The sequence below is a fragment of the Hemiscyllium ocellatum genome, chromosome 2, assembly GCF_020745735.1.
Source record: "Hemiscyllium ocellatum isolate sHemOce1 chromosome 2, sHemOce1.pat.X.cur, whole genome shotgun sequence".
NCBI lineage: Eukaryota > Metazoa > Chordata > Chondrichthyes > Orectolobiformes > Hemiscylliidae > Hemiscyllium > Hemiscyllium ocellatum.
In genome coordinates this window covers 105,687,938-105,709,142 of record NC_083402.1, presented here as the reverse complement: position 1 = coordinate 105,709,142, position 21,205 = coordinate 105,687,938, and the positions used below count along the sequence as shown (strand labels likewise).

The 21,205-nt window shown below is 39.4% G+C and overlaps 1 protein-coding gene across 4 annotated transcripts in view; it reads right to left on the bottom strand.

Moving 5' to 3' along the window:
• The window catches only part of LOC132824449 (receptor-type tyrosine-protein phosphatase delta-like), a 588,252-nt gene that overhangs the window by 14,832 nt on the left and 552,215 nt on the right, over positions 1-21,205 (bottom strand). For all 4 annotated transcript variants that reach the window (XM_060838969.1, XM_060838986.1, XM_060838977.1 and 1 more), the window contains 4 exons: positions 5,159-5,444; positions 4,292-4,470; positions 2,614-2,740; positions 1,842-1,967 (listed from right to left, as the gene is read on the bottom strand). In XM_060838969.1, coding sequence (XP_060694952.1) covers positions 1,842-1,967; positions 2,614-2,740; positions 4,292-4,470; positions 5,159-5,444 — 718 coding nt within the window. The remainder of the gene's footprint in view (positions 1-1,841; positions 1,968-2,613; positions 2,741-4,291; positions 4,471-5,158; positions 5,445-21,205) is intronic.

Below are 21,205 nucleotides of genomic sequence, written 5' to 3'. Positions count from 1 at the left end.
TGAGACTGCTTCTAAATTCATGCCATAATTCACTCAGATCCAATGCTCTAATGGCTGTTTTTCTTGACTTGCTAATCTTCTGACTGCTTCCTATGGTGCTTTCTATTCACAATATATTGCCATTTCACAACAACAAACATGACCTTCTCGACAATATAAAGTCTAAAAGAGTTGATTGAAAGCTTATGTTGATAAAATTGAGAATGAAAAATTACAACATTCTTAAAGCATGATAAAAACAGTCACTGTCATGAATTTTAAGATCAGTGATATTTATCAGACAATTAGTTAGCATCATGTATCTAGCCAAGAATATCTGGAGGGAAATAAATTTAAAGATTTAAACTCAAGACTAATGCTGTTTCCAAATGGTAACAGTAAGATAAAATCAGTTCAACCACTTCTATTCCAGTCTTTGTAGAACACTGCAGTTGAATAATTAAATAATTTGTCACTATAATATTACTAATAATTTGTAAATCATTTGGACTGTATTGGTTCAGGCTCCCCTTTCAGCTTGCAGATATCACATAGGTGATGTTATTGTGGCCAGACATCAAGCTAAGGGTATTGTTTCCTTAATATTACGATTATTGTTGTCTGTGAAATAGTTATCTTCAGAAATTGTGTCAGGTCAAATTCAAGTCAATTTACAATAGAATTGTGAATGATGAGTTCAAAGATCCTCTTTCTTCCTGCATTTCTTTTTTAACATTCCCAAATTGCTAAGGCAGTAAAAACATGAACTTTTCATGACTGAACAGTTACAAATTCAATGTTGTGTGTATTTTATTATTTTTGCACTATTGGTTTGTTTGTAACATACACATCAATAGATAATTGTCACCTGCTATAGTTATTGAGGATTATAGGCCATTTGGCCCATCGAGTCTTTCAAAGCCTTACTTATCAACTATGTTTTGAAGTCATTTTTAAATAATTAATCTGACTTGACATCAATTGCTTTCTGCAAAATTGCATTTCACATTCTCATTACCCTTGGAATGAAGGTATTTATTTTGAATTCAGCAGAATTAAAACTTTCAAACTTCACTCTACACTTCCTACCATAGAAAGAGTCATTGCCCATCCACATTTGATATCAACTGTACAAATCAAATCGCTTAATAATGTCCAAACAACAAAGTTAGTCTCTGCTCAGTGTTTAACCCAAGTGTCATCCTGCTGAATCATTACAACTCCAAGACTAGAACATCTTTTCCAAAGAACCATCTCCAAAAAGTGAGTACCAATACAGCAGACAGGATCTGACCTGTACTATGTACTATGTACTATTGCAGTAGTCTTCTATGTCCATATATTCTAAATCACTTATAAGATTCAGCTTCCCACATGAACTGAACTGGTTTAAGTTGACAGCTCTCAACTACCTTTATACAGCAACACATGTGGTGACTTACACTTTGTAAACATGAACTTTTAATGCTGTGTCTTCTACAATACGATGCCTCAATAAGTCAATATTATTCTGCGATACTGTTATCATTTCTGTAAACATACGCTCTGCTGTTATTCCAAGTTTAAAGTAACGAATATTGGTAAGGTTCACTATGCTCAAATATGACCCATATATACTGAGTCAGACATGTCGACAGGTCACAACAGTGTATTGACCAAGATGCCCAATGCAACTTTAGCATACACTTGGCAGTGTTTCAAAGATGTTCAGGTAAGGCATTAAAAGTAGGTCTTGTGGCAAAACGACAGCTGAACTGCAATAAAATTCACAGTTTGACAGATTACTATATTGTGAAATGTCTGTAGAGTGTACATGGGTATTATATAGCAGATTTTACCGAAAGGAGAAAATTATTCCTTACCCTTGCATCTGTGACCTTGAACTCTCTGAGAATGTATTGAGGCATATTGTACTCTGCCATGGGGTCTACTACAAAATACTGATACCTAGCTGATCGCTCCGCAGGCCAATATTGGTGACACTTCTCCTGAGATAAAAAACACAAAAACAACTGTGAATTGAGAGGCATTATTTCATGTGGTCCATTAAGCAGTTTCAAGATCCCCTGGTGTTCTAACATGTGTCCGATACTCTCGGTGAAACAATTCCAGTGGTGCTTGCAAGTTACTGCGCCTTCAGAGGTCTCAAGCCAATCAAAGCTGTGTGGTTGACTAGAAGTCACTGAGGGTGAAATTAGTCAATTAGCCGCTTAAGGACTTTTCATTTAGGTTTTGCTGAGATTTTGAATCACTGAAGTTTCTACATCTTGTAGTCATGAGGACAGCAGGTGGTTGGAAGCTACAAAATGCTGAAATTGTTCAGTAGGTTGCTAGAACTTTAAAGGGAAAGATTTCTTATGTTATGGGAGTGACTTTTCATCAGAGTTCATTTTAGATATTGCTAAAAACACTATTTTAATATGTGCATAATTTCCTTTTTATCTTGTGGAGTATTTCAATCATGTTCTGCTATTGCTTTGCATTTTTAGTAATTATAAATGTATAAGTCCAAAAGTCTTATTAAACCACATATTTTGTGACCAATATATCAAAGTTTAAATGGTACTACTTGGGGTAGATATTTGTATAATGCACGATCCAAATTTGTACTCGTGCAATGCATAGTGCACTTACTCTGCCCATTTCTCGTAGTTTGGTCAACATAACCACAATTGTAGAGTTGTGCTCCCAAAGCATTCTCCAGAAATCTTCTGTTGTCTCTGCTAAGGGTCCCTGTGTGGCTATATATGCTTTCTGCTGCCTGTAAGTAAAACAGACCAAACATAACATGTGGTTGTGCTGCTCCCATTCATTGAACTACACATATGGTAAACTAGTCAACTGCTAGCAGACTTACTCATCCTTTGCACAGCTGAGATTTACTGTGCACGTGTTGAGGAATGCAATAATATTTACATTTTAGAGAATCCAGTGGGGGCAGAGATTTATTCTGCGAGGTGTGAAAAATGATACAGCCTTGTCTTTGTAGCCATTAATATCCAATTAGGAGCAGTAAATATATCTCACTGAATCTCTCATTGTGCACAAAAGTATCTTTACTCTACGCAACATGTTTTCAGCAAATAAGTACTGCCTGATTACATTTGCTCATAGGGAGGATAGCAAAACCTTGCAATGGGCTGTTTAAAGTGACAAGATGGGAACTGTATCTTTACTGGGGATAGATTAACTCTGTGTCAATGTTGCAGTGTTTCCCAGTAATAAAACATGGAATTAAAAGATATTTGAGATTTGTTTCCAATGGCCATAAAAATGTAGCATAAGATTCATACAAAGGAGCTTTTATTGTAGGGCTGTGTCGTCCTGTTGTTGGTTCATTCCTGGATGGCTGACTGTGGCTCATGAGTTTGTCCATGTTTGTTTGTCTATTGCACTATCAATATATGATTCACAAAGACTGTTTCGATATTCAGGAGTGATCATAGAGCAACAAGGTCAAATAGAAACCTGAATATACACAGAACAATGATATCTGGATGTGAAATTGTTTTAAAAATATATTTACTTGGCAATTCTGCATGAAGTTGATATATTTTCATAAAATGAAGTAAGTTTTGGAGTCGAGAACACATTTGTTTTACTGAGTGATTCAACACATTTACATACATCATAATGATCATCTGGAAGTGATAATAATCTTTCCAAAATAATAAAAGAAGAGATAAAAAGACAGACGTTACACTCTGAGATGACACTGTCCTTTAAAAAATATTTTCTAATTTAATTTTGGGGCAGCTGCCACTATCATTGTGGACATAAACTACTCCAAACCATCGATGTGTGAAAATAATTATTATTACATTATTACTGCATTTGCAAAATCATTTGCAGTTCATCTTTGGTGAATTCTATGACTAGTTTAAATCTTGTTGAGAATAATTAGATGTTTTATAAGACATAATCTCATCTCAGGCTTTAAAACTAACATCAGAATCTTAAAATAAGGTTATTGCCTGGGATTGCTTATTTCCCTACATATTGTGGAATTTGCTATTTGCTGTTCTTGATTGTGCAAATTGTATCAAAACAATTTATTGCTGACAAGCAAATGCCATTTTCTTAATGTGTGATTACATCCACCCGAACAAATCAACAAAGGGGACCTTATCGATGCAAATCAATTGATTAATAGTAACCAGTTGATTTCCAAAACAAGGACTATAATGGCAATATCGATTTCATTCACTTTCATTCTTTGGTGTACAGATACACAAGTACGACTGAGGACTAAGAGTTACACTCTGCCATCTACAACAATACACACTTCAAGACCACTGATATGTCCACTTACCTATAACCATCAATAAAACTGGCATTAATATAGTCTGACCCCTCGACTCCTCTGATTGGTTGTAGACATACTCTTGTGGATTCATATGGCATAATATTAACAAGGCGATTCTTGAATTTATTACATGGGAGGTTGGCACTAATGAATCTTGATGTGTGGGCTTTTGTGTTGGCTAGTCGCTGAAGGGAAAAAATAGAGTGTTAAAATTGCCTGAGACTTGAAAAGTGGTACTTTATACAAGTCAATTTCACAACATTCAGTCTAAAACTGGAGTTGAACAATGCTGCAATTGACATCAGTGATAACTGAGCATCAGAGGAAGAAATACAGGTCAAGGCCAGAAGAAGGAAAGCTGCCTCTGCCTCTGAACCAAGTACAATAACTATCAACCAAGCACAAAGTGAGCACATGCCCACAGCATGTAATTTGGACAAAGCTAACAGTCCCAGTCAGTGAGGCTAAAGATTAGCTGATGTATATTGTTAGGGGAGAAGTGGGGGAAAGTTAACTTTCTACCACACCTTACTGGAGATCCCATATTGCAACATTGTGCCCCAGCATTATCATATTATCATCAAAACAATTCATAAATTACTGGCACCTACAATTGACATTTATTGATATAGATTTACTTGTTGAGATTGTTGCTCTTAATTGAATAATACTGTAATAATTACTTCTCTTTGTGTGTTAATATGAAATCCTTTCTTAAATCTTTGAGGTTGTGAAGTACATGACTGCCACAGAAGTATAATTAACACCTTGTAATTTCGTGAACTACTGAAGTAACTTTAGCAATTAGTAACTTGAACGAGTTAATTGTTTGAAATTTTGGAGTATAGCAGAGTGCAATTTCCTTCACATTACCTTGAATTCCAGTTCCATTCCTGTGACGTTTTCTCCTGGCTCCACTTGTGTCAGCTTTTGGATATAGGCGTACAGGTTCCTGGCTGGCACTTCGGTATTTCCACAGGTGACTGCTTCAAGCAGTGCATCATGAATAAAGATATATTGGTCCTCAGTCTGAACCATGTAATTCCTCTGTGATCTCATTAGTGTTACATGACCATAAATATCTACAGTTTTCTCATGCTTTATTCTCTCCAACATGGCATCTATTACAATGAAACACCCAGTCCTTCCAACTCCAGCACTGTTAAAAAAAAAAGGAAACCCATACAGATTAGATTTTATGACAATTCCCATGATTTTAATCTGTTCCTTATAAAGGTAGGTGGATGTTCTCAAACTTTATGCAATTATATTTCATCTTCCCTAAAGAGATGTTCCACATTTTGCATTTTTGCTATTGATCTCAACTTTTCAGTTATATAAAATTGTTGGATAATGTACAGATGAAAATATAAAACTGGTTTTCCTATATCAACAAACACTCTGGCTTTTCTTTCAAGTTTTTGAAAAGCCTTTTTAACTTGAGCAGAGAGCCAACTGTCCCACCAATGAGTACTGAAATACAGTAGCCCTAACAACAGTGGTTATTATTTGCATGATCAGAGATTGATGCAGAGTTCTCATTGCTGCAAGCAAATACCTTGTTTCAAACTGATACATTATCATTAGCTCAGTCCATGAATACATTTTATGAACCAGTACAGGTCCGAACACAAATATCTGCTTCCAGGATAATGTTTCTTAACCATCATATTTTCCACTTTTAACTTTATCCCAGAAACCTAAGAGTGGCGCAGTACGCTAACACTATTTTGTACATTTACTTCTTAGTGGTGTTTAAAAAGCAACTGTTTTAACACAATAATGAAATACAAGACAAGTCAAGAGCATTTGCAGTGATAAGGTCTACATCATCTTTGGTGTTCAGGATTTTTTTTTTCATGAGTCTGAAAGGAGTCACCTTCTGTACAGATTCATTCATATTCTGAGACTACTTTGATTCGAAATAGATGTGTGCTTCTATGAATAGAGGACATGCAAGATGGATTGGAAAAATACAATTTTTTGCAACTATAAACAAGCGCTGACAAACCTCATGAATGGAAATGAAAGTCATACTCACATTTCATTGGCTCCTCAGAATATTATGACACTAACAGCCATTTTGGTTTTTAAAAATCACCAAAATATTAATCTACAAACACGTTTCTATTTCAAGTTAAGGCTGTACTCTGAAGATCTGGCTTCTGACTTTGCTTTGTAAAGTCTGGAGTATAAGCCTTTGTGATGTGACATCTCAAGATTAAAACTTTATTGTCAAAAAGTTGAGCAAACATTTCCAGCTCAAGAGGAACTCAGGTATACATGAGTATAAAAGTCCAAATAATAGCATTTCTCACCTACGGTGCTGTACCTTGGGTGATTAACAGTGTTCATTATTACAAATGAATTTGACATACAAATCTATCATTTTGAGCATGGAGCTGTTTAAGAAGCTTGTTTGTTTTTTCATCATCATTGCATTTTTCAGGATGCAAATGTACCGAAAATTCTCTGGAACCTTTTGATTAGTTTTGAAGTGTCATCACTGTTCCAATATAGAAAGTACAGCCGTAGATTTGTGGACAACACGTGTCATAAATAGATAATTGACAATAAACAGGGAGCAGTCCTTACTATCTCCAGTCTAATCAGCAGGATGTGACCAGCAGTGGCCCACATGGTCTGTATTGAAAGTTCAATCATTTACCATTTTTATGGACAACGTTTGTGATGGGTCAGAAAGACATCTGTTCATGTTGATCATCATAAAAAGACAAGAGCAGTGAAAGCTGTGCCAATGGAATCATCAAATTACATAGAGATATTTATTGATTCAACAAAAGGATAGAATTGTAGTAAATGGATTTCAATGCAAACAAGTGAGTGATTTTCATCTATGGAGCTCCAAAAGGTAGAGCAGAAAGCAGAGCTGGTGCAAATATCAGGCAATGGCTTTGAGTGGCAAAATTGCAGAGTGCAGGGAAAAATGAACTGAACTATTCACAAAATTACATTATCAAACTAAAAGCCTTCAGTAACAGAAGTGAGAGGTTGGGATCTACTTATGTGACCACATAGATTGACAGACATATAGATTGCTACATGTTAATACTGTAGTTTCTTCCAACACAGCTTATTTACATTCCTCATTATGTTTATGCAACAGTTATATTGACTTGTGCATTTACATGATATTCCAAAATCGTGAACAAGTAATACGAAAATACATAATCTAATTAAGCCCGTTCAATGCTAATGATTACTGGTTGTCTAAAGTATGCATAAAATTATCCATTAACTGTTACAGCAATATAACAGTTCTCCACGTGATCCATAATTACATGTTATAATGTGTATTTTTTTTCAGCTTGTCATAGAAAACAGAGCAGAAGTAGGCCATTCAACCCCTTGAACCATTCAACATGATCACAGCTTATCAAGCTCAATTCCCTAATCCCACCCTCCCCACATTGTCCCTTGATCCATTTACCCACAAAAGCTATATCTACTCTCTCCTTGAAAACACACTGTTTTGCCCTCAACCACTTTCTGTGGCAGTGAATTTCACAGGCTCACCACTCTATGGGTGAATAAATTTCTCCTTATCTCAGGCCTAAAATGTTTACCCTTAATCCTTAAATTTTGACTCCTCATTCTGGACTCCTTACAGCAATGGGAACATTTTTCCTGCATCTATTCTGTCTAATTCTGCTATGATGTATAGGTTTCTATGAGATGCCACCTCATTCTTCTAGACTCCAGCAAATACAATCTCAACCGACTCAGTCTCTCCTTATACATCAGTGCTGCTATCCCAGGAACCAATTTGGCAAACATTTGTTGCATTCTCTCTATTGCAGGATCATTCTTCCTCAGACATGGAGACCAAAACTGCACTATATTCCAGGTTTAACCTCATATACGGCTTGTACAATTGCAGCAACATGCATTCGAATCCTCTCAATATGAAGACCAACATACATGCTTACTTTCAGCCAAAGGACATCTCGGCCTCATTGAACATTCCCTTCTCTCAGGTTACAGCTAATCCAATAATAACCTGATTTCCTATTTTGTTGTATCATTTTTGATACTTTCACATTTATCCATATTGTACTGCCACTTAGCCCTTCTCTCAGCCTGTCCAAATCACACTGTACCATTTCTGCATCCTCCTCACAGCTCATCCTTCCGGCCACCTTTGTGTCATTGCAAATTTTGAAATATTACATTTAGTTCCCTCAACTAATCATTGATATACATTGTGAATAGTTGGAACCCTAGTTTGATCACTCTGGTATCACATAACTCACTGCCTGCCTTTCAGAAAAAGGTCCAATTCTGTTTCCTCTCTGCACGGTAGCACTGCTGCCTCTCAGCGCCAGAGACCCGGGTTCAATTCCTGCCTCCCACGTTCTCCCCGTGTCTGCGTGGGTTTTCTCCGAGTGCTCCAGTTTCCTCCCACAGTCCAAAGATGTGCAGGTCAGGTGAATTGGCCATGCTAAATTGTCCGTAGTGTTAGGTAAGGAGCAAATGTAAGGGTAGGGGTATGGGTGGGTTTTGCTTTGGCGGGTCGATGTGGACTTGTTGGGCCGAAGGGCCTGTTTCCACACTGTAAGTAATCTAATCTAATCTAACCAATTTTCTATCCATCTCAATATACTACCCTCAATTCTATGTATTTTAATTTTACACATTTTTTTTGTGCGACTTTGTTGAAAGCTTTCTGAAAGTCCAAATAAACCACATTCACTGCCTCTCCCAATCAACTCGACTAGTTACATTGTCAAAGAATTCCAGTAGATTTGATTTTCCTTTTAGATTAGATTCCCTACAGTGTGGAAACAGGTTCTTTGGCCCAACTAGTCCACACCGATCCTCCAAAGAGTAACCCACCCAGGCTCATTCCCCTGAACTAATAAACCTAACTCCATGGACAATTTAGCATGGCCAATTCACCTGACCTGCACATCTTTGGACTGTGGGAGGAAACCCACGCAGACACGGGGAGAAAATGCAAACTCCACACAGTCAGTTGCCTGAGGCTGGAATCGAATCCAGGTGCCTGGCACTGTGAGGCAGCAGTGCTAACCACTGAGCCACCATGCTTTTGTAATTCCATACTGCCTGTGCCTGATTCTAATATTGCTATCGAAGTGCTCTGCTATAAAATCAGTGATAATGGACTCAAGCATCTCCCTGTTACCCATGCCCGACTCGCTGTTCTGTAATTCCCAGTTTACTCTCTACCTCCCTTTTTAAACAGTGGGATGATATTAGCTACCCTCCAATTTTTAGGAACTCTTCCAGAGTCTGAGGAATCTTGGAAGACAACCACTGCATCCATTATTTCTAGAGCCACTTTCTTAAGTCTTATTAGCCTGCATTCCATAAATGTCTCCATTATCATTCGTCTACATATACAGATTTGCTTCTGGTACTCCCTCTCACTAAACCGGCAATCCTTATCATTTCTGGTACATTACTTCTGTCTTCACAAAGGTGGTCACAAGAATGAATTTAGATCGTCAATTATTTCTTTATTTCCCATTATAAATTCCCCAGGTTTCTGACAGTAAGTGGGCTTACATTAGTTTTCATCAACCTTTCTCTCTTTACACACCTATAGGAACTTTTAAGTCAGTTTTTATGTTCCCTGCTCACTTACTCTCATACCCTATTTTTTCCTTTTGAATCAATCCCTTGGTTCTCCTTTGCTGATTTCTAAACTGTTCCCAATGCTCAGGTCTACTGTCTTGCTAACTTGTTTTTTGCATTTAATACTACCTCTAATTTCTCTTTTAAGCCACGATATGCTCATTCTTCTTTTTGCACAACTGCACAAGACAGGAATAAACAATTCTTATAGTTTACCCATTTGCTCTTTGAATGTTTGCCTTTGCCATTGCCTATCCAGTGTCATTCCTTTCAGAAACATTTCACAATTCACCATAGCCAACTCAAGCCTCATATCATCACAGTTTCCCTTATTATGATTCAGGTCTCAGAATCAACTACCTCACACTGTCTTGTGAGAACCATCGAGTAAGAATCCATAATCAGTATCATCATATTTTTCTTTTCCACATGAAACACATCTAATTGTAAATGCAGGATTTTTATTCAAACGACAATATAGTAAAGATGTTTAACATTCATCTTCAACTGTTAATGAAGGGGAAGTTTGAATACACGTCAGACTTTTCATGATAGTGTACAGAGGGAGTATTTCCTGTGATATGGAGATGTGAACGGGGGCATGATATAAAAATTAAGAGAGAGGTGTTTCTGGAGTCATATAAGGAAACATAATTATATATGAACATGGAACATAGAACAGTGCACTACAGCAAAGGAACATGCCTTCAACTGATCACATCCATGGCAACCATGATGCCAATCTAAATTTTTCTCATCTGCCTGCACATGGTACATATCTCTCCCTTCCCTGACTGTTCACTTATCTGTCCAATGCCTCTTAAACATTGCTATTGTATCAGCTTCTACAACCTCTCGAGCAGCGCTTATTCGACACCTGCCACCATCTCCATAAAAAACTTGCTTTGTACATCTCCTTTCAACTTAACCCCTCTGACCTTAAATCAAAACCCTCTAGTATTTGGTATTTCCACCCTGGGAAAAAGACTCCAACTATCCACTCTATCCATGCTTCTCATAATTTTGAATCCTTCCATCAAGTCACCCCTCAGCCTCTGACACATTAGTGAAAAAAAATTAAATTTGTCCAACCTTTCCTTGTAGCTAACACTCTCCCCTGATGAACCTCTTTTGCACCTTCTACAAAGCCTCCATATCTTTCCTCTTTTGTGGTGACCAAAACTGCATACAATACTGCAAATGTGGCCTAAATGATAAAGATGCAACATAACTTGTCAACTTTTATACTCAGTGCTGTGACCAATGAAGGTAAGCATGCCATATACCTTCATAATCTCCTATTCACTTGTGTTGCCACATTCTGAGAACTATGGACTTGCACTCCAAAATCCTTCTGTATATCAATGCTCCTAAGGGTTCTGCTATTTACTATAAACTATAGTCTTGCACTTGACCTCTCAAAATACATCATCTCATACATGTCTGAATTAAACTCCATCTGCTATTTCTCTGCCTAGATTTCCAACAGATCTATATGTTGGAACTTTTCTCACTATCCACAACTCAACCAATTTTCATGTCATTTGCAAACTTCCTCATCAGACCACTTACAAATGATTTAGATGAAAATGCATGTATTATAATCAACAGAGGCCCCAGCACTGATCTTTGCAGAACATCACTGTTCACAGATTTCCAGTCAGAAAAAACACTCCTCCATGAATACCCTGTTTTCAATGACCAAGCCAAATTTGTATCCAACTTACCAACTCATCATGGATCCCATTGAACTTAATCTTCTGGAACAGCCTCCCATGAGGGATGCTGTTAAATGCTTTAGTGAAGTCCAGGCAGGCAACACCCTCTACTCTACCCTCAGCCACCTTTATCACTTGCTCAAAAACTTCACCAAACTTGTCAAACAAGACCTCCTCTGCACAAACTCATGCTGATTATCCTGAATAAGTCAATTATTTTACAAATATGAGTAAATTCTGTCACTAAGAAATTTTTTTCAATAATTTTCTTATTGCTGACGTACGGTTGCCTGGCCTTTAATTTCAGAGAACATCCCTGTTGCTCTTCTTAAATAAGGGAATAACATTGGCTATTCTCCAGTCTTCTGGGACGTCAGCTGTGACTAAAGGGGATATAAAGATTTCTGTCAAAACGCCAGCAATCTCTTCCTTTGCTTCCCTCAGTATCCTAGGATAGACCCCTTCAGGCCCTGGGGACATGTGTACTGTGATGTTGTTCAATGCACCCAACATTTCCTACTCCTTAATAACGATGTGCCCTAGAATGTCAACAAACCCCTCTCTAATCCATGTCCTTCTCCTTAGCGAATACCAATGTGAAGTACTCATTAAGGGCCTCACGCACTTCCTTTGGCTTCTTCCATGCAACAATTCCCTCCTTTATCCTTGAGTGGACGTACTCTTTCCCTCATTACTTTCCTCTTCCTAATATATGTAATAACAACCTTGGGATTCTCCTTAATTCTACTTGCCAAGTACATTTCATGGCCCCTTTCAGCCTTCCTAATTTCTTGTTTCCTGCTTTGTTTATATTCCTCAAAGATCTGATTTCAGCTTCCTAAACCTTTCGTATGATTCATTTTTCTTTTTGACTAAAATTTCAATGCCTCTTATCATCCAGGGTTCTTGAATCTTGCCATTCTTATCTTTCCTCCTCCCAGGAAAATACTGGTCTTGAATTCTGATCAATTAATTTTTAAAAGGTATGTTTGATGACAAATTACCCTCAAGCTGCTGCTCCCTACCTAATTTTTTCAGTTCCTGCCTAATACTTCTGCAATTAGCCTTCTCCCAATTTAGTATGTTCACCCAAGGACCAGTCTTAACTCTATCCATAACTGTTTTAAAACATATAGAATTGTGATCACAATTTCCAAAAAGCTCACTCACTGAAAGTTCAATCATCTGGCCAGGCTTATTTCTCAATACAAGGTCTAGAATGAACCCTTCCTGAGTTAGACCGTCCACATGTTGTTTCAAGAAACGCTCCAGGATGCATTGAAAAATTTCTGTCCCATCTCAGCCCTTTCAAGTAAGGGAGTCCCAATCCATATTGGGGAAATTAAAAATCACCCACTACAACATACTTGTTTTTAAGTTTTTCCATGATCTACCCATATATCTCTGCCTCTATCTCCTGCAGGCTGCTGGGAGACTGAATTGTAGAAACCCATCAAAGTGATTGTACCTTTTCTATTCCTGAGTTCTGTTCCTGGCCTTGCTGGAGGAGCCCCTCTAAGGTGTTTTCTCTGACAGCAACTGTGACATTCTTCTTCGTCAGTGATGCTATTTCCCACCTCTTGTACACCCCTGTCTATCACGCTTGAAACATCTGAATGCTGGAATGTTGAGCTGTCAGATAGTACAGTTGAATACATGGAGAAAGTGAGGACTGCAGATGCTGGAGAACAGAGTTGAAAAATGTGGTGCTGGAAAAACACAGCAGGCCAGGCAGCATCCGTGGAGGAGGAGAATCAACGTTTCGGGCATAAGCCTGAAGAAGGCCTTATGTCCGAAATGTCGATTCTCCTGCTCCTCGGATGCTGCCTGGCCTGCTGTGTTTTTCCAGCACCACATTTCTCAACAGTTGAATACATGGCCAAAGAGCTGATGTAGGAAGGAGGGCTTCAAATATCAGGATCATTAGGATCATTTCCTGAACAAGAAGGGCAGGTTGTACCTATGTTGTACCAATATCCTTGCAGGGAGGTTTATTTGAGAGGGTTTAAACTAGTGTAGCGGGGGGTTGGAACCAGAGCGGTGCATCACCTTGTGGGATGATTGAGAAGAAGGTGGAGGCTAAGTCAAGTAAGTCCAGTACGAAGAACAGGCAGGGCCCAGTCAATGAATATGGTGCGAGTGGTAGTCTGAAGTATATTAACTTTAATATAAGAAGTATAAACATTAAGGCAGATGAATTTAGAGCCTGGATTACTACACAGAACTATCATATTTTGTAACCATTACAGAAACTTGGTTGAGAGAAGGGCAGGACTGGCAGCTCTCAGCTCAAAGCTTTACCTGTTATCCTCCTTGTATTAAAGTCTAGTTGAACCTTTGTGTGACTACACCCCGAAACCCTTACCTACAAAACATTCTGCCTCTTGTAAGCTGCTTAGTGAGTCCAATGTGCCACTCCAGTGGATCCATGCAATTTGAGGGCAGCTGCAGGTGGATACACTTCCTACAATGGGGATTTAAGGCAGAAATTCAGGGGGCTAGGGTGGAAGCTTAGAGCTAGGACAAACAGAGTTGTTGTCTCTGGTTTGTTGCCCGTGCCACGTGCTAGTGAGGCAAGGAATAGGGAGAGAGAGGAGTTGAACACATGGCTACAGGGATGGTGCAGGAGGGAGGGTTTTGGATTCTTGGATAATTGGGGCTCTTCCTGGGGTAGGTGGGACCTCTACAAGCAGGATGGTCTTTATCTGAACCAGAGGGGTACCAATATCTTGGGGGGGAAATTCACTAAGGCTATTGGGGTGGGTTTAAACTAATCCAGCCTGGGGATGGGAACCAAAATTGTAGTTCGAGTATAGAAAAGGTTGAGAGTAGGGAGGTCCAAAATCAAGTTTCAGGGACGCAAGGTGGCAGCAGCAAGCAAGAAGTTGGTTTGAAGTGTGTCTACGTCAACGCCAGGAACATCGGGGATAAGGTAGGTGAACTTGCAGTATGGGTTGGTACCTGGGACTTCGATGTTGTGGCCATTTTGGAGACACGGACAGAGCAGGGACAGGAATGGTTGTTACAGGTTCCAAGATTTAGATGTTTCAGTAAGAACAGAGAAGATGTTAAAAGAGGGGGTGGTGTGGCATTGTTGTTCAAGGACAGTATTACAGTTGCAGAAAGGATGTTTGGGGACTTGTCAACTGAGGTAGTATGGGCTGAGGTTAGAAACAGGAAAGGAGAGGTCACCATGTTGGGAGTTTTCTATCGGCATCTGAATAGTTCCAGAATGTAGAGGAAAGGATAGCAAAGATGATTCTCAATAGGAGTGAGAGAGACAGGGTAGTTGCCATGGGAGACTTCAGCTTTCCAAATATTGACTGGGAACATATAGAACGAGTACTATAGATGGGTCAGTTTTTGTCCAGTGTGTGCAGGAGGGCTTCGTGACACGGCATGTAGACAGGCCAACATGCTGGGCGAAGCTGCATTAGATTTGGTCCTGGGGTAATGAGCCCAGCCAGGTGTTAGACTTGGAAGTAGATGAGCACTTTGGTGACTGTGATCACAATTCTGTTATGTTTACTTTAGTGATAGAAAGGGATAGGTGTATACCATTGGGCAAGAGTTACAGCTGGGGGAAAGGCAATTATGATGCGATTAGGCAAGATTTAGGAAGCATAGGATGGGGAAGGAAACTGCAGGGGACAGGAACATTAGAAATGTGAAGCTTATTCAAGGAAAAGTTCCTGTGTGTTCTAGATAAATATTTACCTGTCAGGCAGGGAGGAAGCTGTAGAGCGAGGGAGCCCTGGTTTACGAAGCAAGTGGAATCTCTGGTCAAGAGGAAGAAGAAGGCTTATGTTAGCATGAGATGTGAAAGCTCAGTTAGGGCACTTGAGGGTTACAAGATAGTCAGGAACGACCTAAAGAGAGAGCTCAAAAGAGCGAGGAGGAGACATGAGAAGTTGTTGGCAGATAGGATCAGGGTAAATCCTAAGTCTTTCTATTGGTATTTAAGGAATAAAAGAATAATGAGAGTAATGATTAGGGCCAATAAAGGATAGTAGTGGGAAGTTCTGTGTGGAGTCAGAGGACATAGGGGAAGCACTTTATGAATATTTTTCAACAGTATTCACTCTAGTAAATGACAATGTTGTCAAGGAGAATACTGAGATACAAGCTACTAGACTAGGTGTGATTGAGGTTTACAAGGAAGAGGTATTAGAAATCCTGAAGAGTGTGAAAATAGATAAGTCCCCTGGGCCGGATGGGATTTATCCTAGGATCCTCTGGGAAGCCAGGGAGGAGATTGCTGAGCCTTTGGCATTGATCTTTAAATCGTCATTGTCTACAGGAATAGTGCCAGGAGACTGAAGGATAGCAAATGTGGTTCTCCTGTTCAAGAAGGGGAGTAGAGACCAGTGAGCCTTACTTCCGTTGTTGGTAAAGTGTTGGAAAAGGTTATAAGAGATAGGATTTATAATCATCTAGATAAGAATAATTTGATTAGGGATAGTCAGCATAGTTTTGTGAAGGGTAGGTCGTGCCTCACAAATCTTATTGAGTTCTTTGAGAAGGTGACCAAACAGGTAGATGAGAGTAAACAGGTTGATGTGGTGTATATGGATTTCAGCAAGGCGTTCGATAAGGTTCCCCACAGTAGGCTATTGTACAAAATGCGGAAGAATGGGATTGTGGGAGAAATAGCAATTTGGATCAGTAATTGGCTTGCTGAAAGATGACAGAAGGTGGTGGTTGATGGGAAATGTTCATCCTGGAGTCCAGTTACCAGTGGTGTATTGCAAGGGTCGGTGTTGGGTCCACTGCTGTTCGTCATTTTTATAAATGACCTGGATAAGGGCGTAGAAGGGTGGGTTAGTAAATTTGCAGACTGCACTAAGGTTGGCGGAATTGTGGATAGTGACGAAGGGTGTTGTAGGTTACAGAGAGACATAGATAAGCTGCAGAGCTGGACTGAGAGGTGGCAAATGGAGTTAATGCGGACAAGTATGAGGTGATTCACTTTGGTTGGAGTAACCGGAATGCAAAGTACTGGGCTAATGGTAAGATTTTTGGTAGTGTAGATGAGCAGAGAGATCTCAGTGTCCAGGTACACAGATCCTTAAAATCTGCCACCCAGGTTGACAGGGTTGTTAAGAAGACATACAGTGTTTTAGCTTTTATTAATAGAGGGATCGAGTTCCGGAACCATGAGGTTATGCTACAGCTGTACAAAACTCTGATGCAGCCACACTTGGAGCATTGTGTACAGTTCTGGTCACCGCATTATAAGAAGGATGTGGAAGCTTTGAAAAGGGTGCAAAGGTATGGAGGGAAGGTCTTACGAGGAAAGGCTGAGGGACTTGAGGCTGTTTTCGTTAGAGAGAAGAAGGTTGAGAGGTGGCTTAATAGAGACAAATAAGATAATCAGAGAGTTAGATAGGGTGGGCAGGAAGAGCCTTTTTCCAAGTATGGTGACGGCAAGCACGAGGGGGCATAGCTTTAAATCGACGGGTGATAGATATAGGACAGATGTCAGAGGTAGTTTCTTTACTCAGAGAGTAGTAAGGATATGGAATGCTTTGCCTGCAACGACTTGCCAACTTTAAGTACATTTAAATCGTCATTGGACAAGCATATGGACGTATATGAAATAGTGTAGGTTAGATGGGCTTCAGATTGGTATGACAGGTTGATGCAACATCGAGGGCTGAAGGGCCTGTACTGCGCTGTAATGTTCTATGTTGTTCGATAATCATAGTTGTCAGGGATATTTGACTTCTCCTTGATCTTCCACATTTCTAAAGAGGAGCATACCACTCCACCACCTGTCATTACTACTGCTCCATTAACTACTGAATTTAAAACAAAAAGGAAGGCCTTACCTTGTCATACCCTCATACTACAGAGCATCTTCAGTCAACAGCAGCACTTTGACCTGCCCTGCTTTTTCCAAACCACAGTCAAATTTTCTAACTGCCTCCTCTCTCTTTTATTTACATACAAAGGATAGGATAAGTTTGGAACACTGTTCACAAATGACAACTGATGCTGCATCAAATCCAAATTTTAATTCTGGGATAAACTGATGTTATTTTAATAATTCAACAAATTGAAGGGGTACGTAGCAAAAGTGGGAGCACAAAATTAGGTTGCAAGACATTTGCAATCTCAGTGAATGTGGCAGAACAGGGTCATAGACATAAATAGTTGATTTTTGTTTGTACATTCCAGTATACAACACAATGGTAGCAGGGTTCTTAGGACACAATGGTAGCAGGGTTCTTGGGGCACAATGTTCCTAACTTTGAATCAGGAGGCCTGGGCTCAAGTCCAACCACATCAGAAGGTGTGTAATAAAACTCTGAACAGGTTGATCAGAAAATATCTAAAGCCACTGGCTGAGGGATGTTGTGGAACAGTGATATTATCCCTATATCTGGACTAGGAAGTCTGGGTTCATGCCTAACCTTGATGCTCCAGAAGTGTACAATAACATTCCTGTACAGACAGAAATCAAAGATATTTAGTTCTGGCAATTATGTTGGTTATTATTTACTGGAATGTTTGGTAGTTAATGATGAAAGCAATGAAAACAACAGATCTGTCTTTTCATTAAAAAACTGAAAATTGCCATCTAAACCTAAGCTTTTCAGGCAAGTGATTGCTTTTTCTTGTACTGTGCAAGCCACTGAAAGCTGCAAGTGAATGGAGCTGTTTGTCATATTATTCAGTTACTTGAGTAATCAAAATGAACAAGTGTCACAGCATTACAGTTGCAGCTAAGTGAACAAATCAGTCAGAGAAATTAATATGGACTGAGTGTGTTTGTGTGTACGTGCACGCATGAATTGAAAGTTACAAAGCTGGATTCCCTTTGTTATGAGTAGTGGGAAGTTGAAAGACGGCACAGTAATGGCATTAAATTTGAGGAATGAGGTTGTGGGATTGAGCTCCAGTCAGGCCAGCTGAGCTGTCCAGTAGACAGCCACAAGGGATAATGATTGCTGAGGCAGGCTGTTGAAAAAGCATATCATTATGCTGTGAGATTCATTCCAGTTATTATGAAAACAGATTAGCCCTTTAGTCCTCAATTCTTACACATCCCCGAGCAAGAGTTAAAGAGACAACAGGATGAGAAAAACAGAAGCTAGTTTAAAAAAGTGCAGGTCAATCTGCTAAAGTGCACGATTCATTAACATGAATTTGCTGTAACGCGACTGACAGATTGGGAAGTATTTCGAAAGGCAGTGATCATAATATGATTGAATTTACTCTGCAATTTGAGAGGGAGAAGATAGAATCAGAGGTACCAAAATTACAGCGGAAAAAAAGGCAACTACAGAGGCATGATGGAGAAGCTGGGTAGAATTGACTGGAAGACAGTGGAACAGACAGTGGCAGGAGTTTCTGGAGTAATTCAAGAGACACAGTAGCGATTCATCCCAAGGAAAAAGAAGCACGGTAGAAGGAGGATGAGCCAACCAAGGCAGGATAGGGAAGTCACAGATAGGAGAAAGCAAAAGAGAAAGCATATGATGTGGCGAAGGGTGGTGGAAAACTAGAGGATTGAGAAGCTTATGAAGACCAACAGAAGGTAACAAAATAAAAAGGACAGAGAAGATTAAATATGAAGGTAAGCTAGCCAGTAATATAAAGGAAGACTGTATGAGTTTCTTCAGAAAGGGCAAAAGAGATGCAAAATTGTACATTGGGCTGCTGGAAAATGACATGGGAGAGATAGTAGTAGGGAACAAGGAAATGGCTGATGAACTGAATAATTATTTTGTGTCATTCTTCACGGTGGAAGACACAAATGATATCCCAAAAATTAAAGAGAGTGACGAGGCAGAGCTGAGTATGGTGGCCATTACAGAGAGGAAGGTGCTAGAAAAGCTGAATGGCCTGAAAGTGGATAAATCACCTGGTCCAGATGGACTACACACCAGAGTTATCAGGGAGATAGCTGAAGAGATTGCGGAGGTGTTAGTGGTGATCTTTCAAGAATCGCTAGAATCAGGGAGAGTCCCAAGTACTGGAAAGCCACTAACATGACACACCTGTTTAAAAAGGGAGGAAGGCAAAAGATGGAAAATTACAGACCAATTAGCTGGACTTCGGTTGTGGGTAAGATCTTGGAATTCACTGTGAAGGATGAGATTTCTGAATATTTGGAAGTGTTTGGCAAAAAGGGCAAAATCAGCATGGTTTCATCAAGGGGAGGTCATGCCTGACAAAGTTGCTAGAATTCTTTGAGTAAGTAGTGAACAGGTTAGACCAAGGAGAGCCAATGTATGTTATCTACCTGGACTTCAAAAAGCCTTTTACAAGGTGTTGCACAGGAGGCTACTGAGTAAGATATGGAACCGTGACGTTAGAGACAAGGTGTTAACATAAATAGCAGCTGGCTGTCTGGCAGAAGCAGAGAATGAGGATAAAAGGGTCCTTTTCAGGATGGCAGCCGGTGACAAGTGGAGTTCCACAAGGCTCAGTGTTGGAACCACAACTTTTTACTTTATACATTAACAATCTAGATGAAGGAATGGAGGGCATTCTGGCTAAGTTTGCAGATGATACAAATATAGGTAGAGGGATAGGTAACATAGAGGTTGCGGGGAGGCTGCTATGGATTTAGACAGATTAGTAGAGTGGGTAAAGAAGTGGCAGGTGGAATACAATGTGGGAAAGTGAGATCATGCACTTTGATAGGTTAAATAGAGGCATGGATTATTTTCTAAATGGAGAGAAAAAAAATCAGAAGTGTGAACTGCAAAGAGACTTGGGAGTTCTAGTCCAGGATTCTCTCAAGGTAAACTTGCGGGTTGAATCAGTAGTTAGGAAGGCAAATGCAACAATGGTATTTATTTTGAGAGGACATGAATAGAAAAGTAAGGATGCACATCTGAGGGTCTGTAAGGTTCTGGTTAGACCACGTTTTGAGTCATGTGTGCAGTTTTGGGCCCCATGTCTTAGGAAGGATGTATTAGCCCTTGGAGTGTGTTCTGAGGAAGTTCATGAAAATGGTCCCAGGAGTGAAAAGCTTAACATATGAGGAACGTTTGAGGACTCTGGGTCTATACTCAATGTTAGAAGGATGAGGGGGAATCTAATTAAAACATACCGAATATTGAATGGCCCGGACAAAGCAGATGTCGGGAAGATGTTTCCATTGGTAGGACAGACTGGTTCCCGAGAGCACAGCCTTATAGTAAAGGGAAGACCTCTTAGAATGGAGAAAATGAGAAACTTCTACTGCCAAAGAATGGTGAATCTATGGAATTCATTGCCATAGTCAGCTGTGGTAGCCTGATCATTAAGTATATTTAAGACTGAGATACATAGGCTCGAATGTCAAGATATCAAGCTTTATGGGGAGAAAACAAGAGAATATGGTTGAGAAACTTATCAGGTATGATTGAATGGTATAGCAGACTCAATGGGCTGAATGGTCTAATTTCTCCTCCTATGTCTTAAGGTCTAAACTGTGAACTTTTAAAATGTGTGTTGGCTGTAACGTGATTACATTGCTAACACCTTAAAGGATTATTTCTAAAGCACAATTTTTCTATAAAGCAGGGTTGCACATGGATACAAACCATAGTTTTATAGAAGAACTATCTGCAGCCAATCATTCATT